This window comes from Narcine bancroftii, chromosome 14 (assembly GCF_036971445.1).
Source record: "Narcine bancroftii isolate sNarBan1 chromosome 14, sNarBan1.hap1, whole genome shotgun sequence".
Taxonomy (NCBI): Eukaryota; Metazoa; Chordata; class Chondrichthyes; order Torpediniformes; family Narcinidae; genus Narcine; species Narcine bancroftii.
This window is the reverse complement of record NC_091482.1, coordinates 8791177-8816403: the sequence shown is the minus strand read 5'-3', so window position 1 is coordinate 8816403 and position 25227 is coordinate 8791177. Positions and strand designations below refer to the sequence as shown.

The 25227-nt window shown below is 40.0% G+C and overlaps 1 protein-coding gene and 1 long non-coding RNA gene across 7 annotated transcripts in view; one reads left to right on the top strand and one right to left on the bottom strand.

Moving 5' to 3' along the window:
- Nucleotides 1–25227, bottom strand: part of LOC138750000 (small G protein signaling modulator 2-like) — a 291864-nt gene that overhangs the window by 252873 nt on the left and 13764 nt on the right. For 4 of the 6 annotated variants that reach the window (XM_069912145.1, XM_069912144.1, XM_069912143.1 and 1 more), the window contains exon 2: nt 13317–13392. In XM_069912145.1, coding sequence (XP_069768246.1) covers nt 13317–13380 — 64 coding nt within the window. In that variant the 5' untranslated portion in view covers nt 13381–13392. Of the gene's footprint in view, nt 1–13316; nt 13393–20815; nt 20837–22338; nt 22361–25227 lie in introns of those variants that run through there. The other 2 variants (XM_069912141.1, XM_069912142.1) reach the window with 2 other exon arrangements.
- On the top strand, nt 2615–13162 carry LOC138750006 (uncharacterized). The gene is made up of 3 exons (XR_011349008.1): nt 2615–2826; nt 10911–10994; nt 12631–13162. It is a non-coding gene; the product is annotated as an uncharacterized lncRNA (long non-coding RNA).

The following is a 25227-nucleotide window of genomic DNA, read 5'->3' as shown; positions in this document are numbered from 1 at the left end:
TGTTTTAGTGTTTACCTTGCAATCTAAAGTGGAATAATCTTACTGCTATTGCTACAATTTTATCTCTAATTCTATAATGCTTAACCGCAGGCTTTGGCAAATGCAGCAACTCTTAGTACTTTAGAACATTGAATTTTATCTCTTATTTCACGGATGGCCAGATGTCCAATTTTGATTAAATGGAAAGATAATACTCCTCCTACACAATGGTTAAATGATATTACGTCTTGGTTAAGTTTAGAAAAAATTAAATATGTCATTAAAGAGTCAAATACTAATTTCCGAAAGACATGGGACCATTTTATGGACCATTCCCACAATCTAAAGTTTTAGAGTTATCAAACCCTTCGATGCTGTGCTAATTCCAGGTTGTCGTCACTTGATACCACGTTATTTTTTTCCCAACTTTGTATCGTGGTCAGGGTTTATTTGATGGGGTTTTGTTTTTTCCTTTCTTTTTCTTGTAATTTGTATTTCATTATATAATTGAACTGTTTAATTTTTGTATTATTGTAAACCTTAATAAAAACTATCTTAAAAAGAAAAGAACTGCCATTCTCCATGGGGGCTCTACAGCCCACCTGGTGGGAAGGACCCATAGAACATTGAAGTAAAAGCTTTGTTTTCTTCTCACCTCAAATAACAAATATTTTCTATGTAGTCGGTAGGAGAGAAGTTCAGAAGAAACCAAAAATTGACAGCTTCACAAGGAAGGGGGCCCAGAAACTTTGAGTAAAGTCCTGGGGGGGGGGGGGGGGGGGGCATAGCCAAGAAAAAGGATGAGAATAACTGCATTAGAATATTTTTAGAAATTACAGTTTGTGATCTGCTATTGAAGCCCTCATCTTCTTCTACTTTAAAAGAAAACAAACACAACCATTCCGAAGCATTCTGAGCGGACTTCCATTTCACATTCTCCATCAACTCTAGAACATCCAAAATTTTGATGCCCGTCTCTCAAATGGTCCTGTTAAACTTTCATCTGGGTTTCCTAACTTACACAGGTACCTGGTCAGGCAGCATCTTAATTTTAATAATCTCGTCATTGTTCTCAAACCTCAACTGTGTTTCAGCTCTTTGTCTCGGTCATCTTCTCAAGCTCTGCAGCTCTCCAAAATATCTGCACTCTCATTTCTGGTCTGGGGATCCCCAAGTTTCCAGGGCTCTGCCTAGAGACACACTTTTAGCTGTCAAGACTCCAAACCTGGTGTTTCAGGTCAACTTTGAACATTCCACAATGAGTCTGAAAGATAACCACAAGTTTCCTTTCAAGTCCTAGTCAAAATTTGACCTCCAGCCAACTCCAATAGTCTGACCGATCACTCATCTCATTCATGTTTCTGATGTCATGTTCAGCAAAACCTCTGTTATCCAGAATTAAAGCAATTGACAGCCTCAAGCAACCGGCAAAAAAAAAATTGCAGAAAATAAATAGGTAAAAAAATACAGAAGTTTAAAATTGGCGCCCCTCGCATTAGTTCGCCAATCCAAAATATACATAATCTCAAGCAACTGGAAAATATATTTACCCAACATCTACCAATCCCCCAAAGGTGCCAGATACCAGGGGTCTTATTGTATAAGGTATTTGGCTTGTTTCTTCATAATAAGTCCTTTTAACAACTTTACCCTCTACATAATTCTTAAACATTACCAATCTGACTAAGCTGTCCTAATATCAATTCCAATATCTAAGCCATTAATTTTAAGTCTGCACTGAAGTGCTCCGGACATTTTGCTATTTTAAAAAGCATTAAATCACTAAAAGTGGTTGTTCACTGGTAACTACTTGCTTCATAGATTGTAAATGGCAAGTTTAAAGATTGGTTGAGACCAAACCCTAACACATCTCAAGCTAGTTCCACAGTAACAGTATTCTAGCACTTTCGACTAGAGGGCAAGTCGCCAGAGATTTCAACCCTCACTTTCAAGTGAGTACAAGGGGAATGTGCTGCTCATACAACATCTTTTAGGCAAGGTTGGGAGAAAGTTAGGAAGTCATTTTAATGAGACGTGATTAATATTAATGATCATAAAGAGGCATGCAGTGACGTATGCAATCAAAAGAGTTCTCATTCTATGTTCAAGGCACATGCACAGAGCGGCATGCACCCAATGTGTGCATATCTACATGTCTGTATAAATTTTTCTCAAGTATTTCATTTTGGCAAAAAATGGTTATGGTACCAGGCAGTTTTAAAATAAACGACATTAATAAGAATAAGTGGAGCCTGGAATTATTAACTGACCTTCAATTGTACACTGGAGCTAAAATTACTAACTAATGTGTTGATCTCATGTTGACATTCCCCAAGTAAGCTGCTTCAAATGAAACTAATAAATGCAACAAATTATCAGCTTTTATCCCTCAAGAATGTTACTGTTTAAATGTTCTCATCTACACAGTACATTACAACAGCATTCACAATTAGATGTGTTCAAATCCAATTTTAGAATACACAAAAGGTTAGAAACATCCTGGATGTTATGCACTTACATGAACATTTCTGTGATTGCTACAGTACAAGGTTATGGAAGACGTTATTAATCTTGTAGGGTTTATAACACAATGAAACTCTCAAAGCATGTGTTGTTTATATTGTGATGAAGTGCAATGACTTATTATGAGAAAACAAAGCAAAGGTTTTATATCTGATACCACGAACACCAATGGGGACTGTTGGAGGAGTTGCCTGGAGGTCAATTTTTGACTGGGACTTCAAGTAAACTGTGGTTATCTTTCTGTGTGAAACACGAAAGTCTGCAGATGCTGTGATTGTAGTCAAAACACACAGAAATGCTGGAGGAACTCAGCGTCCATAGGAGGTAAAGATTTATTACCGACGTTTCAGCTTCTTCAAAAAAGTCAAGTATCTGAATTAAAGGCAAGGGAAGAAAGGCAGGGGAAGGAGTCCAACCCATCAGACAAAAGGTGTTAAATGGATATTATGAGAAAGGTGAAAATTGATTTTGGCTCTGTGAAGGAGACAGAGGGAAAAGGGGGAAGAGAGAGAGAAAGTACAACAGAGAGTGAGGGGGAGAGAAAATATAGGGGGGTGGGTTTAATGGAAACCAGTGAAGTCAATGGCAACACCACTCAGTTGGAGGCCGCCCGAACAGAAGATGAGGTGCTGTTCCTCCAATTTGCAAGTCATTTCAGTCTGGCAGTGCACGAGACTATGGACAGACATGCTAGCAAGGGAATAGGGTGGGGAATTGAAATGGGTGGCCACTGGGAGATCCACGCTATTGAGGCAGATAGAGCCGAAGTACTCAAGGAAGCAATACAACCTGGAGGTTCAAAACCGACCTGATAAGGCATTTCATCTGAGTCCATACAAATTGCAATATTTACTTCATTTCCTGCTTTTTATCCCCAATGGTAGAAAATATGCATAATGCTTTGTAATTCTCAGCACCATAAAAAGCAGGAAAAGTAACTACCCCTTCCCCAAACCATACACATTACTTTTTGGACACTGGCTTGCAGGCAGCATTAAAAACTTAAAAGAAATTAAATAATTGTCTCACACCCATCCTAAATAGAAACTGGAAACCACAATCCTAGATTCTCCAGCCTTTCAGCATTTACCTTGTCAGTTCCTTTCAGAATCTTAAGTAACTGCACTAGTTAGTAGACAGCCTGCTGCGGAGGTGTCACTTCAAGAATGCATGTCTTTCACACAAGGACTTGTCACCACTCTGACTGCTCCATTTCTATCAGTTCTATTGAGTCTGCTTTGGTCATCTCTCTAAAACAACCAAGAGTCCACACAAAAAAAAAAGAACAACTCAGTAGGAAAAGCAGCATCTATGGAGGAAAAAGGTACAGCTTAACCCTTTGAACTCCAGCCATTTTTAACTTTTCATAATATATACTCTGGACTGGGTCCATGGATAAACTACAGTAGGAACACCAGTATGAACCAGCTGGTGGTTGGGTATAAAACCAGTCCTGAAAATCCAGGACAAGGATAATATGTTGGTAGTCCCTGAAAACATGGAGATGGAGTCAAACAGAAATGGAAAAGGAGGAAAGGTAATGATGGAAAAACGGAAAGAGAAGATAAACAAAATATAAAAGGGCTACGCTGAACTATATGTCTTTAAATATTAATGGAATACATAACCAAATTAAAAGGAAGAAACTACTAAATTTAAATGAATAAATGTATTCCATTAGAAAAAATAACATATAGGTTAAAAAATAATATTGAAATATTTGAACAAGTATAGGAGCCTTACATTAAATACAATAGCGAAAACCTACCGGGGACAAACATTACCTAAGTTGATGGAAGGAGAAGGAAAGAAAAGAATGGACTCAGTAGAATTTCTGGTGTAATTTTGTTGAATGACAACATTGTCTGACTGGCTTAATGCAACCTAGATTGTATACCTAAAATGGATGAGGGGGGGGGTGGGGGGGTGGTTTGGGAGGAAAGGGGGGGGGGGAGAAAAAGTCACTGTATATGTGTGAAAAAGAAAAAGTGTATATCATGGCTAATGTGATTTATGGTGTGAAAAATAAAAAAATAAAAAAAAAGAGAGATGGAGTCCAAAGAATTAATGTTTCAGGTTGAGGCCCTGTATCGGGACCAAGGGGGCAACCTACATGACCCTACTCCTTCCTTGCTCAACTCAAAAAATGAAGGGAGGGGGGTGGTGATGGAAAGTGGTTGAAGGTTTGCTGGCAGTGCCATTCACATTGGAAGTTGATTTGGGTGCCAAGGTTGACATAGCAGTTAGCGCCAGCGATCTGGACCAGGGTTAAAATCCTGCGCTGTCTGTAAAGAGTTTGTACGTTCTCCGTGTCTGTGTGGGATTTCCCGGGGGCTCTGGTTTCCTCCTACCACTCAAAATGTACCAGGTCTGTAAATTGGGCGGCATGGACTCGTGGGCCAAAATGGCCTGTTACTGTGCTGAATGTCTAAATTTGTTGAAATTGTTGAAAAATGTAGGAAGCTTCTGCCCCTTTACTTTTAAACTGAGTGGATGCTGAAGTGAATGACCTGTACTTCAGGTCTACACAGGCAGAAATTTAATTGAAACAGTTAAACAAGGGTTGCATCCTGGCTGCTGGATGCTCCAATGGGATGGCATTAACATTGATTTCTCTGGTTTCTGCTTGAACACTCTCCATTCTCCCCCATCCCTCTGTCTCCTTTCCTCCAGCTCTCCACCCCCTTCCCTCTCCATTCACAGAACCATTCCCCCTCCCCTGTTGGCTGGAGTGCCCTCCCCTCCCTTATCCACCTATTGCCTCCTGCCTGTGGTCCTGTGCTCCTTCCCTGCCTCTCACCCACCCCCCAGTATTTTATTCAGGCACCTGCCTACATTTTGCTCATACCTTGATAAATGGCTCAGACCTGATACATTGGTGATGTAACTTTATCTTTGTTACATGAAAGACGCTGTTTGACCTGCTGTGTTTCTCCTGCATTGTGTTTTTTACTTAAATCCCAGCCATTTAAGTTCTCTCCTTGTCAACGGGAAGCACAGCTAATCGTAAGTGTGAAATATCAATGCATTATTGTCAACATGTATTATGAGCTTTGGATGCAATAAATCATTGCAGTTTACAGTGACTACAATTTCCAGATTGAGCTCCATTACTAGAGCTGTGGATTAACAATATTCTTTCATCTCTAGTGCCTGGCTTTAGGTATTGCCACAAAGACAGCACTCTCATCTGCAAATCCAATAACTGTAGATTCAGGCCCAACTCCAGGGACTTCCATAGATTATTTAATGTCTGCTAATTAATTCCAAGTTAGTGTTAAAGTGATGCCCTTTTTGCCCTCTCAACACATACTGAAGGCCAGGCAACTAGCTTGGCCAACAAGTACCTATCAATCAAGTTCAAAAGGAAATAAAGGTACATTTTCAACTTTCAAGTGATCAAATGAACGTTGGAGCAAATACCCAGTATTGACATTTCCCACCTCAACAACCTGAACATTATCAGAAATACTAAAATGATTTATTAACAGCAAAACTGTAACTAAAAAGCAGGCAGGTACAAACCATATGTACACATCCAAACATAAATGTTTTCTTGCATAAAACATCTCTAATAATTGGATTTGATCTGCAAACATTTTTTTTTAAAAACTGCATGAAATAATATAGATTGAAAGTGAGAAGTGTCTGTTTCTGCCAAGATTGGTCGAACTGACAAATGAAAATCATTGGGTTCAGATGCACTGTTAATGCCATTCGGCAGGACTGAGATATTTATAGAGATTGTATCAGCAACAAGTTTCCACAGCATACACATTCATGAGACTCAGGCTGCGCACCATGTACGTACGAGGAGATCAAAAGGGGACTTCAGGTCATGAAAATAAAAGCTTCTTGTGCAGAGCATCTTTGCTTTTAAAAGGCTGAATCAGATTAAAAGCATTTTATTAATACAGTCTATACACGAATCCCTGTGAACACAGTTTCCTTTTTTGCCAAATACAAAATAATTAGTGTTGTTTCACTTTGCTGTTTAAAATAGCATATGTATTAATAATTCTGCTTGTAAAAAGAATCCACTGCATTAAGGCACCACAGATTTATAATGAACCAAAACAGTAAATAGGATTAAAATATCATTTTTCCTGCTGCAGAACCAATTCCACCTTCATTTTATCCATTGAATCCAATTATTGTCCTCTCACTAGGCATTAAGGTTTTCCTGGTCAAAAGTCAAATGGAGAAACATAAAAAGGCAATGCAAACCTGCAGTTCAAGATTCCATGAAGTAAAACATGAAAGTCTACAGATGCAGTAATTGAAGTAAAAACACAATGCTGGAGAAACTCAGCAGGTCAAACAGCATGCTTTGTATAAGCAAAGATAACCACCAAACATCCTATCCTCTCTGTAGTGACTCCCTCATTCACTCATCCCTCCCCACTAATCGCCCCCTTGGCACCTTCCCCTTTTCCCACTCTTCCTCCCTCACCACCATTCAGGGCCCCAAATAGTCCTTCCAAGTAGAGCAACTTACTCGTGAATCTGCGGGAGTCATCTACTGCATCTGGTGCACCCATTATGGTCTTCTCTACATTGGAGAGACTGGACACAGAATGGGAAATTGCTTTGCTGAGCATCTTCGCTCTGTCCGCACCAATGACATGGATCTCCCAGTGGCCAATGATTTCAATTTTGCGCCCCACTCCTGTGCAGACACGTCTGTCCATGGCCTTGGGCAATGCCAAACCAAGGCCATGGTAAATTGGAGGAATAATAGCTAATATTCTGTCTGGGCGCTCAAATCGGATGCCACCAACATCCACTTCTCTGGTTTCTGCTAGACCACTTCCCAATCCCTGTCTCCGTTACTCCATTTCTCCACCCCTTCCCTCTCCATTCATAGAGCTATCCCCTGTTTTAACCATATATAACCATATAACCATTTGCGGAGCGGAAACAGGCCATGTTTTTCTATTGTGCCCTCCCTCCCATAGCCACCTATTACCTCCTGCTTGTGGGACTGTGCCCCTCCCCTCATACCTTGATGCAAGGATCAAGCCCAAATGTTCTCCAGCATTGGATTTTAGTCCAAGCTTGCATGACAAGTTTTCCCTTTGATCTGCAATGTCACCTGATCATCAATATCAAAGTAATTATTCAAAATAGAAGCTGCCAGGTCACTCACTGACCAGCCAATGTATAATACCCATTGTATGTATGGTCAAGAAGTTGAAGATGAATCTATTAAACCAATGTATTACCGCCCAGCCCTTCATTGTGTCTCTCTCCTTTCCTAGTCTTAGAGATCTTCTTCCAAATCCAGATATTTGGACTATCCTGGTTTTGACTGCTTTACCATTAGTGACTACCCTTCTAACTGCTGTAGTTGGGAGTCATCCTTCCATAAACCCATCACAACAGGACAGGAAAATACTCCAGGGAGTTGTTAACTCAGCCAGTGACATCATGGGCACCAGACTTCACTCCAACAAGGACATCTACAAGAAGCGGTGTCTTAAGAAAGCAGCCTAGAGGATTGCCATCACCCAGGTCATGCCCTCTTCACTCTGCTACCATCAGGATAAAGGTCTAGGAGCCCGAAGATAAGCACTCAGTGGCACAAGGACAGTTTCTTCCCCTCTGCCATCAGATTCCTGAATGATCAATGAATCACAGACTTACTTTGTGTGTTTTTCTTTTTCTTGCACTATTTTATTTTGAAATATGGTTTATAGAAATGTTTGCAATGTGATGCGGCCACAAAACAACAAATTTCATGATATGTTCATGACGATAAATTCTGATTGATTTTTTTTGCTGCCTTATTTGTCCATAAAACCTACCTTCATCTATTTTATTATCTGCTGGGAATCATATTCTGTTACCTATAAAGGCCTTTTTTAAATTTTGGTATTTGCTCTTATGAAAGACTGGGATTCTCTGTTTAATTAAAGGCATGTCTTTAAAAGCAGTGCAAGAAAAAGTCTAAGTAAAATAGTCAGTCATCTCTGGTTCACTGTTCATTCAGGAATCTGATGGCAGAGGGGAGGATGCTCTCCTTACTGTCCTGTACTAAGTGGATAAACCAAGAGGATTCAACAGAACAGGATCGTTTGGGAACTAATTTTGGACAGTGAGGGCAGCTACAAAAAAATATAACTTTTAATTATATTACTTTGTAAAGGAACTCACGACACAGACTCCATTGAGATTTGTCACTTTAGAACAAAACAAAAAGAACACTGGAGACTATAATAGCTTACAATGCTTTGAACTGTTCATGGTGCTGAAAAGGGTCATGAAAAAGTTAAAATGATTAAAAACTGAATGCACAATCTCTCAGTCAACTCTGCCAAAGTCAACAGATGGAATTGATATGTACTTAGAGTGAATAGAAATCATTATCTCTATTAATCATAAAATTGTTAGTTGATCCATCATTTGAAGATTTGGCATCAAGACCTAGAAAAGTTGAATTTTCCATTTAGTTCAACCAAAGCAAACTACCCTCAACTTTTCTAGCATCTGCCATGAATCAACATTTTGCCAATTGCAACATATGGAATTGTCAAGCATGTCATCTTCTTATGCTCCCGTTTACCACTGCAGTTAAAATCTCAATCCACACCTTTATCAGCTCTTGGTTTGGTTTCCTTGATCTTCCATCCAGCCACATTTAGAATGCCCTTGGTCATGAATGTTCCTAAACTCAGAGACTCAAAATCCCTGGCAGCTGAACTCATGCCACACCAGAAATCCACGCCCAAGCAAATTGTTGCCTTCAAACTAAAATCCTTTGTTAGACTTGCTTCATTAAACCTTCATGATCTCATCTATCTATGCAACCTCATGGATACTATTCACTTTTCTCTTCATACCCAAAATCAAACCAAATAGTGCAGGAACATTTGCACAAGAATGAACATTTCAAGTCTGGACATCATCAGAACCAACTAAGAGTTGGCTTCTTTGACCAACAATGGGTAACAATTTTGTTCATTATCATCCACAACCTTCTTGAATTTAGGCATCAAGTCCATCCACTTTGCAACCCTCAATTTCAAAATTTCAGTAGAATCCAAAACTGACTTCCTCACTCCACAGATAACGCCTGACTTGAATATTTCAAGCATTTGCAGTTTTAATTTCAAATTACTAGTATCTGCAGATTTTGTTTTTAATCACTTAAATCCCTTCTTTTCAGGAATTATTTTGATATAATTGGGCAGGTGATGGAAAAGTTGAGCATGGCCTTCTCTGCATCTGACGCAGTCTTGGACATCGTTTCATGCAACACCTTCACTCTGTCCATAGCAATGGCCAATCATTTCAATTCTGTGCCCCACTCCTATAATGACATGATGTCCTTGGCCTCATGCACTGCCAAACTCAAGACCACCCGCAAATTGGAGGCGCAACATCTAATATTCGATCTGTGTACTCTCCAACCTGATGGCATTAACAGTTTCTGCTAGACCTCTCTCCATTCTCCCTCCCTTCCCCATCCCTCTGTCTTCTTTCCTTCAGCTCTCCACCCCTTCCCTCTCTATTCAGAGCCATCCCCCGGCCCCCTGGTGTGCCTGCCCTTCTTTCTCCAGCTCTTGCCTGTGGGTCCGTGCTTCTCTTCCTACCTCTCCCATCCCACCATTTTATTCAGGCACCTTGATGAAGGGCTCAAGCTCCAAACATTGGATATGTACCTTTACCTTTGCTATATAAATTACGCAGCTTGACTTGCTGAGTTTCTCCAACAGGGTTTTTACTTGATTTCACTTGATTGAACTTAAAGTGGTGTAAAATTCTTTGAACCCTGTCAGCCTGCTACATGATTTAAAAGAGATCCTTTTAAATGTTACTAGGCCACAGTTTGAGTAATGAACACAATTTTGGTCACCACAAAAAAGGAAGGACACTATTGTACTGGAGAAGATGCAGAGGAGATTCAACAGGAGCAACCTGAGACGGAGCATTGCTATCATGAGTAGAAACAGCCTGTGTTTATTTTTCTTGAAGCAGGGAAAGCAGAGGTGATCCACATGGAAAATATCAAATGAATTTTAATTTGAAGCTCAATTACACGCTCCAGTATTTTAACATCATCCTTCGCAAATTGTGAAATAGAGGCCTTTGGAGCCAGGGGTCACATTGACTGAAAGATATACGATGATATGGGAAAAGGCTGTCTTTCTCAAATTTATGAGGAATCAAATTTAATGTTGCTACTCAACCAGAAATGGACAGCTTCCACTCATGGGCTTGTCAAACTCTGTGCCAGTGAGGTCAACTCGACATTTGTATTCAGAAGGCGTATCTGATCTTTCCATTGAACTCATTTGCTGCTGTTTACAGCTGCACTGTGTATGGAGAAGACAAGCAAATGCAATGCATACAACTTCTACATTCGTGTTTCGACCTTAACCATTCACTTTGCTCTTCATTTGAAGCTACCGATTCTCAAGGAGCAAGAAGAAAGCAAAGACTCATTCAAAACACGCTGCTGATTTGGAAGGACCCATCATTGATCACAGGTATGGATAGCTCTTTTACACTAAAATTCAAAGGGATCTTGTAGAAATGTCATCTGGCAGACAACTGGATAGAACAGCCATCACTGACAACACAAAGGACAGGTTCTAATCTGCAAACTACATTTTTCAAAAAGAAAGATGAATAGGTTATAACAAGGATGAAAACCTTTTTGTAAACCAGATTACTTAAATTGGTATGTGAGTGGGAAGGGAAGGTTGGGAACCACTGCTCTAGACCCAATTGTTACCAAAATATTTTTCTTGAGAAAAACTGTCACTGGCCCATTTCCTTTGGTTGTGAAACCGTGCTCATAACAAGTCAATTAGGTACGATTAAAACAGTGGTTTTCAAACTTTTTCTTTCCACGCACAGACCACCTTATGTAATCCCTTACGAATCACAGAGCACCTATGGCATAGGGAATATTTAAAGTGGTATCTGAATGTAAAGAAAACGTTTCAGAACCATTGCCCTAGGTGATTTTACATTGCTTTGTATTCCTCCCCATCGACATATCAACTTATGGACCTAAGCATTTTCCTTTTACACTAAAATTCAAAGGGATCTTGTAGAAATGTCATCTGGCAGACAACTGGATTGATCAGCCATCACTGACAACACAAAGGACAGGTTCTAATCTGCAAACTACATTTTTCAAAAATAAAGCGTGGTTAGGGACAGATGGCCATAGTTTTATTCCAACTCTAATGCAGTTGATTCTCGGGCAGGAGGCTGAAGTTTACCATATAGAGTGTGAATTATTAAGATGACTTTTTCATCAAATAAATAGACATATTATGAATGGAATCAGACTCATATCTTTCCCATTCTGAAAAGAGTGACGGAACGAAGTCCCACTGAAAACTTTGCAAGAAATACTGAAATAATTAGAAACCTTAACAACTCCTTTCCCCTGCCAACCCTCCTCCAGATACAGCTCTGCAGATGATTTTAACATTCCAAACGAATGTATTAATGAAAACCATCATCCAGTTTACCACAGAGGAATCTCAATCATGTGGTTGGAATTCAGCAGGTCAGGCAACAACCATGGGTAGAAATGGTCAGTCAACATCTCAGGTCACGATAAAGGTCCCGAACCAAATCGGTGATTGACATTTCTGCTCATGGATGCTGTTTTCCCCACCGAGTTCCACCAGCAGCTCTTTGCTTATCAAATTTACCATTGTCCTGGTTGGATTAGGTCGAGTGCCCAAACCGAGATGTCAAAGCCAGCCATCTATCGCTCAAGAGTCTGCTTTTCAAGATCACTCATTACAGCTGTTGATTTGTCTTTGAAATCTAGAATCCAGAGACATTCAGAAATATCAGGGAATAAAATAGGGCAATAAGGGATGCTAGAGGGTGGTGGTGGAGGCTTGTAAAATAGGGACATTAGCTAAGCATATGGATGTAACAAAAATAGAGGGGTATAGGGGTGATGTAGGGAAGGATTAGATTGTTGTGGAGTAGGTTTACATAGTTGTATGTGGGCTGAAGGGTCTGTGCAATGCTGCAATGTTCTATGGTTTGAACTGAAGGTTCAATGAAGTGTTGATGCTCAACAGACTATTTACAACAAGGTTCCTCAATGTGCTCCTCATGTCTCAGATCCATCAATTCTGCTTCTTGTAGAAAAGCCCCCACTGAATTGTCTGAGGAAACCAAGTGCACACTGCATGATCCGCTACCACCTGCCATTGAAAGCAAGCTGAACGCTGATAGAACAGCACCGTTCTCGTGTGATGATAGAACAGCACCGCTCTCGTGTGATGATTGTCTGATTCTGATGAAGTCTCACGACCACAGTCCAGGGCTCCTTGAGAAAGAATGCAAACTGGGGGGGGGAATAACGATCCTTCATGAACTAACCACTTAAAGAAAGTTGTTTTCTAAGAAATCATACCAAGATTCAAGGCAGCCAGCAACACCATTAGTGAAGTGACCGAATCCCACCCAAAGTTTTGTGGCTTCATCCTGGTGACATGGATGTGAGAGCAGACCACTCAGCCAAATTACTCTGCTTCTATTCTGTTCATTTTCTCAGTCTCATGTATTTAATATCCTTTCTCTGGCCTTGTCCTCCACATTGTGTACTAAATCCTTAATCAAGTAAAAAATATTACTGTGCACTGCACAGCCAATAAAACTTTAGGTTCATAGAAAATGCTACCTGTTTTTGACAAATTCTTTCAGAACTACATGCGAAATGTATACATTCAAGTGCAAACATGTGCATTCTTTCACAATACATATAAACGCACAGTATTTCATTAACCAAGACTTTCTGTCCCAAATGAGTTGGCTTAAATGCAACTTACTGCACAAGCCAATAATGTGGCTGCTGTCTTCATGAACAAATTTCCTGGTGACTGCTTCTTCCATGATTTGCTTCACCTGTAATGGCAAACATAAAAACATAACATTCATTCAAAATGTTCATAGATAGTATATAACATTCATAGTTCACGGCATAGTATTTTCAAGTACAAGTTCGTCATAGTACATACATTATTGGTCAAATAATTTGTTTTATTTAACTCAAGACACAACAGGAAGAAAGGTCTGGCCTCCATTTGCTGCAATTGAAGTTAGTTGTGCAGACTACCCCAAAGCTGGTCCCAATCAGCTGAGACCAGAAATCTCTCTCACCTGTTGGAATACATTGCAACAAACTGAACATTTTGGGACTGATCTCATTCTAAATCAATGGACCATAGCTGAAATTGTGGTATGCCGTTGCAGGAAAGAAATTGGAACACAGCCTTTTCTGTGGCAGACATCGCAGAGATGGTGAGGATAATATCGTGATAAGTAATTACGATACATAACAAACTAAAATAGAGGGCCTGTTTTGTTTTCAGAAAATTGTTTCATTAAACTTTCCTTCCCCATCCATGAAGTTTGAAATGGCAAAACAATTAAGACAACAGTCCAATAGAATTTGCTTTTTAAAATGGTGCTTAAACTACAGTAAAATCCCCATAATCTGGAATTCAAGCAACCGGCAAAAAATTTGTGGAAAATAATCTTCAGTATAAGGGTATTAAAGGTTACGGAGAGAAGGCGGGCACGGGATACTGAACTTTAAGATCAGCCATGATCTCGTTGAATGGCGGAGCAGGCTCGAAGGGTCGAATGACCTACTCCTGCTCCTATCTTCTATATTTCTATGTTTAAATGGGTAAAAAATACTAAAGTTTAAAATTAGTGCCCCTAGCAGTCAGTTTGCAAATTACACCACACACAATCTCAAGCAACTGGCAAATTTACCTATCCACCATCCCATCTACAAACCCTGCTGGATACCAAGGATTTTTAATTGTATATTAAAATATGTTCATGGCATGCAGTCTAAAATTAATAGTGCAATTTTAAATTAATTGAAGTAGCCTAATGTGTGCAGAACATAGATTTTAATAGAATTAGCTCTTTTTGGCTACATGCACATACTACATATAAAGTTGGTGTGGCTGCAAGTTAGACAATGCGTGTTACAGCTATAAACATCCACACAACTGCAGCTAATCAATCACATTCAGTATATCAACAAGGATCTCTGGACATTCTGTCTGCAAGAATGTTTGTTTTTCCAAATGCTTGGGAAAAGCAAACCACTTAAAATTTGGAACTTGCATCTAAGCAATCAAACAGACCACAAAATCCCTTTTAAATCATCTATTGACTAAATGATTTAAGATGGTATCCTCCAGAATTTCTAGGGCACTGAATAAGTCATGTTAATAACTCATCTTGTAGATGCACTTCCAGATTATGTGGATGCAAGTCTCACCAATGCTTTGTAATAAATGTGCTCTTTTGAGCAGTTATGATCTGAAACACTGCCAGCAAGAATGGAGCAGCCAAAGAAAATCTAGAGCAGGGTTTCCCAACCAGGGGTGCGAGATAGCATTCCAGGGGGTGCAGTCCTTCAATTTGGATAATATGTCGGATGATGAAGAGCTGAAGGAAGATCTTATTGAACTGCGCACAAATTGTGTTCTTGAAATGCAGTTTGAAAGCCAAACTTTGGAACAAGATTGGCGTTCGGCAATGGACATGTTTCCAAGACTTTGTGAAGAAGCTCTAACCGTGCTCATCCCCTTCGCGACGACGTACTTCTGCGAGTCTGGATTTAGGGCCCTTTTGTCAATCAAGACAAAATCAAGAGATCACTTGGGTGCACAGGCAGACACGCAGATTGGTATCAGCAACAAGGTGCCACGTTTTGAAAAACTCTTAAGCAATAAACAGGAACAAAAGAGTCATTAAATTTAAATTGGCTTTAATTTTTTTAATAGAAATTTTTTGCATGGATGAAAATTTAATTTTTTTGTAAGGTTTATGCAACTTTTAATTTGTTGTAATATTTTTTCTTTTCCATATGTTTCATTTTTGTTTAATATATTATTAAAAATTGATTATACAAATTTGTTTTGGTCACCTTCACCTTTATTCTTAAATAAATTAATACTTTAAGGGGTGCGAGAACATTAAAATTTTTTAGGGGTGCAGGGCATAAAAAAGGCACTGATCTAGATCAATGCGGCTACCAGAAGTGAACTTGTTAGGCTCTTACATGAAAATAATTTGCCTGGCTGTGGGATCGATTAAAATTAGTACCCCCTAGGGGAGCAGCAGAGAATGATGAGCCAAATGATCTCTTATTGGGCTTTAACAGTTCAATGATGCTACAAAGTCAATTATAATTGCAACCTTGATGTACCATTCAACAAGACTCAGATGTCCTAGGATTTGCATCCGATGATTTGCCTAGAATTGTTATGGCTCAAGAGACAATTGCTTAGCCAACTTAATCCACGCTAGCTGCCAGAAGGGGGCTCCCATCAGTCCAATTTCCTCACAGCCATCCAGTTTTAGTTTTATGACTGTGCACTTGGTCCATCCCCCCTCAATTCCCCATTCACCCTCCTGAGCTCCTTTTAAGTGCTGCTGTCATATCTACTTCTGCCACCCCCCTTCACAGTGGGTTCCAAGCAGCAATCACTGGCTAAATAAATTTGCCTCAGACATCTCCTTTAAAGCCTTCTCTCTCTCTCTCACAACACCTTCTGGCATTTGATATTGACAAACCTCGCTGCATTGTTTTTTTTAAAAAACTGAAACCCCTTTCTAATCATTAGCTGCACAACTGTTGAGGAAGCAAAAGCCATCGGATATGAGCACCCCACCCCCACCTTTGATAGTTAATTAGAAATTCTCTCTTTTCTTGATGGCATTAAGTGCTTTTCCATTTGGCAAAACAACAATCTTAAATCTGCTCTTGTAATTTGCTTTCAGGAAACATTGGGTTGAAATCCTACCATGCATTATGAACAAATGTGTCAATGGGTTAACATTTATAAGGGAATTTCATGCATTGCATTTCCTGCCCAATTATTGTGTGGCAGTCAGTACTTGACACTGAATGCTCTTCTACACTTAGCATCTTTAAATTAAACTCCAATTTTCATAAAAAGTTCAGTGCAACCATGTTGACTTTCAACAGAATAATTCCTCAGCCAAAGCTTTCAAATACTTTTCCAGTGTTTTGCTTAACCCATTTGCTCATTTCATGTGATGGACTGCCACTCATTTACTAATCCTTCTTCTCTGCCTTGTATCACTCCCCAACAGGAAATCCTCCAAGTCAAAAATCAAATTACTGATAGACACAGCACCTTGCTAATATTAACTAGCTTTCTGCAGTCTTCATTGCAGAAGGTACGTCAAGATTGGACATAACAAGGAGAGAGATACAGGGCTTTCTGTTCACCCATAGGTAATGGAATTTACTTTCCCCATCAAGCACCCCCCCCCCCCCCCCCCCCCGCCAACCCCACACCAAAGCTTAGACAAAGATGATAATGGGGAAATCACAGAACAAGAGCTGTACAGTGGACTGGGTGGGAAGTGACCCAACATCTGATAAAAGATGGGTATGCAAGGCAGAATGAGATAGGTAAAGTGGACCGGGCCCAGAAAGGTGACATATGGAGGCAGTGAATGGTGGAAAGACAATATTGACTTCAATGGGTCAATAGAACTACAAGTGGATGTCTTTAGAAGGGTTATGGTGGAGAAAGGATCAAGGAATTAATACATTGTAACTATGGAGGTGAAGTCATGAATGATTAATACAGTGCAGTACGGTTGGAAAAGAGGGGAAACCGTTGAAGATGTGCATCCACAATCAATTGGATAAGTAAAATGCTCCGAGAAATGAGGATTAAATTCTGAACCCTGCGTAGCAGCTGTAGAAATCAATAAAGACGGCAGTGTGGAACAATGGTATTGACAGAAGCTAAGGGTAGCTTTAGATGCTGTGGCATTAAACTGGAGAAAATCCTGCTTCAAGTTTTGATGACTGCAGAATACAGATGTGAAGAAGCTGAGTCATCGGATGCACTTGTGAAGACCTCAGGGTATATCAAGCAAGTGGAGAAGAGACAGCAAATCCTTGTGGCTCACAAGGAAATGTACACCATCACATCAAACCATAAGAATTAAGACATTCATCCCATCGAGTCTGCTCTATCATTCAAATCATGACTGATTTATTTTTCCTTTCAACCCCATTCTCCTGCCTTCTTCCCATAACCTTTGATGCCATACAAAGGACACTATGTGACCTGCTGAGCTTCTCCAGCACACTGTCTTCATAAATTTCTAAGTGCCATGTGCCAGAGTGACAGACTTCAACAAGATTTGGAGGTATTGCTCTTGAAAGATTGTTAATCTTGGAATTCTTTGCTCCAGAAGTTGTGGTTGCTGAGTTATTTGGTACATTCGAGGGTAAGACAGAATGTTTAACAACTGGAAAATCCAATGTGTTGAGGAAATCAGAGTTGAAGCCAAAGATCAGATCAGCCATGATCTTAATGAATGGCAGAGCAATCTTGATGGGCCATTATTCCAAATTCTTTGAGTTTTACAGCAAGGAAGCAGGGTCTTTGGCCTATCTAATCCAAGCCCACCAAGCTCCTGACAACCACGTATTCTCTCCCCCTCCAAACATTTTCTATTCTTGTACCTATCAAATACTTTTTTTCAACATTTAAGTTGTACCTGTCTCTACCACTTCCTCTGGCTGCTCATCCTGCAAACCCACCATCCTCTGAGGGGGGGAAAAAAAATGCTCCCTCAGGTCAATTATAAAGTCTATGCCTTCTTGTGCAGTTCTCAGGTAAGGGAGCAATGAAAGTAATAAATTGTTGCTTAAGGTGCACTTAATCCCAGTTAATCAACAGAATTTGCAAAACATGGAATTCTTTTCATTATCATACCACAGAAAACATGGTTGCCCTCTGAATAACGGGTGGGTAGACAATATGCCATGAAGTGAGGCAGCTCCAATTGATATCCCATCACTTGCTGATACTACTGAAGGTTTACAGCATGCATTAAACTGTTGGCAAATACCAAGGCAATGCAGCATTAAATAGCAATCAAATAATAAGCCGATGCAAATATTTGCTCTAGATATTAATATGCAGGTGCAGGGAGGGCTCCATATCACTCAAAAGGTTTCCAAGACATTGAGTTATGTTTGCTTTGTTGTGATACAAACGATGAACATAATTATTTGAGGTGCATTTACTACAAACTATGGATCAGGACATGAGGAGTTTTTATTAAAAACTATATGTACCACAATTAAAAATGTTTGAACAATGTTTCTGTAATTATAGTCAAAATAATAATTAACTATCTCAACTGGCACTTCTCTCCTAAAACCTATGTTTGTTGGGATAATATTCCACCCTCCAAGTAAAGGTACCAGAAAACACTACAGCCTTCCCCCAACAACGAGATAGCAAAGTAGGGATTGCTGAAGATTGATACCAAACTGTCTGAAATATTACACCATTGTAGTGTTTGTGCTACGCAAGCATGGAGGAGAGCGACACCCAGACCAAAGTCTTAGAAAATGAAACTGGTTTATTGCTCTGGTCGTCATGCTTATATGGGCCCCAGGCACTAACGTCAGGGCTTTGTCATTGGAGCACTGGCCTGGGATTGGCTGGCATTCCTGCCAGTTTCCCATCTTCCTGCCGTGCGGAGGTCACCTGGGACGACGGATGGTGTCAACCCCCCCCCCCAACCAGATCCGTGCGGTCGTCGGCCATTTTGCGGGCTGGTCCGTGTTTCTGCACGTGGGCCACGACAACATATTCATGAAAATTTTTAAATTTTCTCTCAACTCAATTCATTTTTCAAATATTGGCATCATTGCCAAACCCAGCATTCTTCAATAATGCAAGGTAGTGATAATGTAGTGGTTTTCAAACTTTTTCTTTCCACTCACATTCCACCTTAAGTAATCCCTATGCCATCAGTGCATAAGTAAGGGATTACTTAAGGTGGTATGTGAGTGGAAAGGGAAGGTTGAGAACCACTACTCTTGACCCAATAGTTACTGAAATATTTTGCTTGAGAAAAATTGTCATTGGCCCATTTCCTTTGGAGTTATAAAACCGTGCACATAACGAGTCAATTAGGGACGATTAAAACAGTGGTTTTCAACCTTTTTCTTTCCACTCATGTACTACTTTGAGTAATCACAGAGCACCTCTGGCATATGTTTACTTAAATTGGTATGTAAGTGGAAAGAAAAAGGTTGAAAACTACTGTGATAGTACAATCCACAAGTTTACATTGCCTTGGTATGATATTGAGTGATTTGGAAAATTATTCACAGTTGAGTCTCATTACATGGGCATTTTGTACTTCCTCACAGGAAGGCCTTCAAGTCTATTCCAGCTAATGAACCAATGACATTTCCTCTGGATTGTTTTGTGTGACTTAATCCCTTCATATTTCTTTCAATTCTTTGCCCACACAAGATTCTACTGCTCACCACAATTTACAGTGGCCAGTTAACCAACCTGCACGCCCTGGGATGTGGAAGGAAATACAAGCACCATACGGTCACTGGCAGCATAAGACATAGGAGCATAAATAAAATATTCAACCCATCGAGTCTACCCCACCATTTAATCATGAGCTGATCCATTTCACCACTCAGCCCTACTGCCCAGCCTTCTCTCCATAGCCTTTGATGCCCTGGCTAATCGAGAACCTATGAATCTCTGCCCAATGGCCTGGCCTCCACAACTGCCTGTTTCACCTATTCACTATTCCACCTATTCACTACAATTCCACCTATTCACTATTTTCCCTGGCTGAAGAAACTCCGACACATCTCTGTTCTGTGGAGGCCCTTCAATCCTGAGGTTGTGTCCTTTTGTCATATTCTCTCCCACCATGCGAAACAACCAGTCTACGTCTACCCTCTCTAGGAGTAAGAAGACTTGATACTGGTCACTGGGAGGTCAGGATTGAACAGAGGTTCCTGGAGCTATGTCACTACAGGGCAGGAATCAGAATCAAGGCAAATAAATGGCAAGTCATTAGTAAGCCAGTGGACCATGTTAGGGCAACCCCATAGCTTTTTGTCACAGTTTTTAAAACAAATTATCTTTAATTCTACAAACTGAGAGCCTATTTGCCAATTACTGCAATAGATTTCCAGGTTATTAGTCTACTAACAATCACACCAGTCCCAGTCAATGCAAAAATGCTTTACAATTAGTTCAAAAGTTTTCCATATAGTTTTAACCACAAATGTACAAGTAATGCTTTTCAATCTTGCATTAAGGGTTCTGTTTCAAGGAAAGTAAACCAGTTTCCTCCCAAACATCTAACATTTCTTTCCCTGTGGGTTTGGGGCATTAATGGCCCCTAAATACTTATGTAAAATATGTTGGAAAATAACAAATGATTATCATCCTCTGAAAATGTTAACATGTGGAGATACCTTATACAATCCCAGAAGAAGCAAGAGATCTTGGCTTGTTATTTATTCAAAGGGATGTAAATTGGTGAAACAGAACCTCTTCTTCCATCTGGGCACAGTGAAACCTTCCAAATACAATGATCAAATTCTACAATTCTGGTCAGCACGGTGAGGCATGGCGGGATGGCGTGGCTGGCGAAGTCGTTAGCGCAGTGCTACTATAGCACCAGCAACCTGGGTACATACCCGCCACTGCCTGTCAGGAGTTTGCACGTTCTCCCTGTATCTGCCTGGGTTTCCTCCTGGTGCTCCGGTTTCCTCCCACCTTTCAATACATACCAGAGTCATTGGTTAATTGGGGTATTTGGGCAGCGCAGGCTTGTGGGTAACTTGTTTTCTCTTTAACAGAAATGATCAGAGTTACCTTAGGTCAACTTATAGTTTTTCTCTCTCCTGCAATTCACAGCTTTTACATAACTTTCTTTCATCTCCCTCTCAATGGGTTCCTGTGAAGGACTGATAAATCTTTACAAATGATGCACTTTTCATATTGTTAGGGATATACAGAAATAAAATCTTCGAACTATCTTCAACTAACTAATTTTCTGAAGATCCTCTCATAGGTGGCCTGGTTAGCATAGCAGTAGCACAAAGCTATTAAGTACAGCGCCAGTGACCCAGGTTTGAATTTGGTGCCATCTGCAAGGTGTTTGTGGATTCTCCCTACGTCTGCGTGGGTTTTCTCTGGGTACTCCAGTTTCCTCCCACCGTTCAAAATGTACAGGGTAAGTAGATTGATTTTTTTTTAGGCCTACAGCACAGTAACAGGACATTTTGGCCCACGAGCCCGGGCCGCATTAACCTACAAGCCCCCACTACATTTTGAACTCTCGTGGAAAACTCACACAGATGCGTGGTGAACATACAAACTCTTTACAGACAATGGGGAATTTGAACACTGGATCCAATTGCTTGTACTTTAATGGCATTGCGCTAACTGCTGCGCAAACTGTTCCGCCCCAATTGGTCACATGAAAACTTGTGGACTCTGAGGGATGGAGATAAAAAGGAAAAAATTAACATGAAATTATTGCAGGGTAGTTGAAAAATCCCCCGAGAATATATCTCATTCCTCAAAACTTACAACTACATTCAACAGTAATTACACCTTTCCTCTTGGAAATGACCAGGAAAGGCAGAACTGTATCAGCTTTATTTTCTATTTTATACATATCAATAACATTTTACTGATACTTCACATTAACAGTATTATGAGCATAAACTCAAAAAAAGAAATTAAAAAAGCATATTGTCAACAAAAAAACTAAGGACAATTCCTAATTACAAAATCTATGGTTGAAATTAAAAAGAGACAGGTATTGATCCTACACATGACATCAGTCCTGAATGTTGTCCGGTGTCAACCTACAGTAGCGCCTATTAATTCCCTCCCTCAGAGATGTCACAAACTCCCCAACATTCGTAGTGCAAGTTTGCAACCTTTGGCAGGAAATTGTGCTTAATGATGAGCACCAGGATATTACCTTTTATTGCAGTTGTGGGAAAGCTTCTGCTGCTTGAATCAATGTGTAATAAAGTATCCTTTCCTTCAGGGAGCTGAATAAAGCACCTCCTGATCTGGGAAACCAGAACTATGTCAGATTAATTCAAGTAAATTGCACTTGAGGAAGAGTTTTACGTGATAGGGAGAAATAACGTCAGCCCAGCCACTCTTGTTCTGCTTGGATTGATTAAGCGAATAGATCTTTACAGAATTAGTGATGCTTGGGGTGGTGGGGGGAATAATGGTGGTGGGGTGTCAGTTGGTAGGGGGATGTGGGGACATGCAAAATCTTTATGCCATAGATATAAAAGAGTCTAAATATACCGATGAAAAGAGATGTACTTCAGTAAAAATACGATTATCAATTATTTGCCCATGCTTTAACAAACGTTTTTGCTCTTTGACTTGTGTAAAATGACAAGTAACTTGGTCCCTTCCTATCAGATCAGTTGTTCAAATAGGAAAACATGCTTTTGGGATCCAATGCCCCACCTGGAGTTTTTTGCTAAAGTGATACCACAGTAACTGACTCGTTGAACATTGCACACCCTTGCTGTATGTGAAACCTAAATGGCAAAATGGCTGCGGTATTGCTTTGTGAGGTGTCATGTTATCAATCCTTTGTCACTGAGTAACTTGTTAGGCCATTCCAAACTCTTGAGGGTCATTCTTATTGCTTAGGGCAGACGGAGTAATTATGCTAGATTCCTTTCCTTGACATTGTTATTTTCATGCCATATTACTGATAGCTTTACAATTTAGTCCAAAGAAGGAATGAAAAATACAAATTCAAATTTGTTAAGGCAGTTGTAATTTTTATTCAGATCTGTGTAGCTTAGTCATTTTTTTGTGCTTTTTCATCACATCGGGTTTTTATAAAAAATTGTTTTTATTATTGGCAACCTCCCATGAATTTCCTTAATCTCCTTGATTACCTATTCCACACTAGAAACAACCTAAATGAATCTACTGCTTTTCAATTCATAGTTTATAATTTTTATGTTTAATTTGGCCACTTGCCTGCTTTTTACCCAGACCTTGAAGAAGGGCTCAGGCCTAAAATGTTGGTCATGCATCTTTACCTCTTAGAAACATAGAAGATAGGAGCAGGAGTAGGTCATTCGACCCTTCGAGCCTGCTCCGCCATTCAACGAGACAGTGGCTGATCTTAAAGTTCAGTACCCCATCCCCGCCTTCTCTCCGTAACCTTTAATACCCTTATACTGAAGAAATAGATCTAATTCCCTCTTAAATAGATTTAATGAACCTGCCTCTACTGCCCTCTGTGGCAATGAATTCCACAGATTCACCACCCTCTGGGTAAAGAAATTCCTCCTCATCTCAGTCCTAAATGGTTTGCCTATTATCCTCAAACCATGGCCCCGGGTTCTGGATTTTCCCACCATTGGAAACATCCCATCTGCATCCATTCTGTCCAGTCCTGCCAGAATTTTATAGGTCTCTATGAGATCCCCTCTCAATCTTCTGAACTCCAGCGAGTACAATCCCAATTTGCACAATCTTTCCTCACAAGTCATTCCTGCCATTCCATGGATCAGCCTGGTGAATCGCCTCTGCACTCCCTCCATTGCAAGAACATCCTTCCTTAGATAAGGTGGCCAAAACTGCACACAGTACTCCAGGTGGGGTCTCACCAAGGCCCTGTACAGCTGCAGTAAGGTATCCTTGTTCCTAGACTCAAACCCTCTTGATATGAAGGCCAACATACCATTTGCCTTTTTAACCACCTGCTGTACCTGCATGCTCGCCTTCAGAGACTGATGTACAAGTACCCCTAGGTCTCTCTGCACTTCCCCATCTCTTAATGTATTGCCATTCAAATAGTAATCTGCCCTCCGGTTTGTATTACCAAAGTGGATAACCTCACATTTATCCACATTTAACTTATGGACACTGCAAGACCTGCTGAGACCCCCTAGCATTTCCATGTTTTTTTTCCACTACAATCACAGAGTCCGCAGACTTTTGTATTTCCTCACTGCTTTATATCCTCCCTTCATTCTCCATCGCTAGAATTTCTAGTCACACAACCATCTAAGGACTCTATCTTCCTCCAGCTCTGGCACCTTTTTAACTTTGCTCCCCCAATGCCAGATGTAGCTTCAACCTTTGACTTTCCAAGCTCTACAATTCCTTCCCCAAACCCCTCTGTCTATCTAACCATTCAAGGCAATCCATATAAAACACATCAATTTGAACAAATCTTTGCTCATTTACCCTCTAGTGACAACTTCTCTCTTATTATTTTTAGAAAAACCACTTTATGATGTTGGAACTTATTTCAAAGTAAAACAATCCACTGGTCAAATGGGACACAAAAGGGCATTCTTAAAATATTTTAATTCTAATTGGAAGACTCCAACACTAACTTTGCCAGTATATGTGAAAGAAGAGCGCCAATGAAAATCGTGGAGAAAAAGATTTTACAAACCTGGGTTTGAAAATAAACACCATAACTCAATACGACAAAGGTTCCACCTTTAACCTCAGATTACTCGTGGTCACACGGCTTAATAACATTAAAACTGGCACCTAATACAACCCCCTTCAATTGGAATCAATCGTAGCTAAAGAAAATAATAAGGAAATTCTTATGGAAAGGGGGGGGAAACCGAGGATAGCGCTAGATAAATTAACAGAATGGTACAAACAAGGGGGCTTACAGTGACCAAACTTTAAGAATTATTATAGAGCAGTAAAATTAAGATACCTATCCGATTTTTATCAAACAAGGGAAAAACCAGATTGGAGCTAGATAAAATAGGGGAGAAGGTACCTGAACATAATCTATCTAAGTGGGATGAAAAGCTGGTGCAATGTAGGAATTCACCAGTACTGCACCACCTGC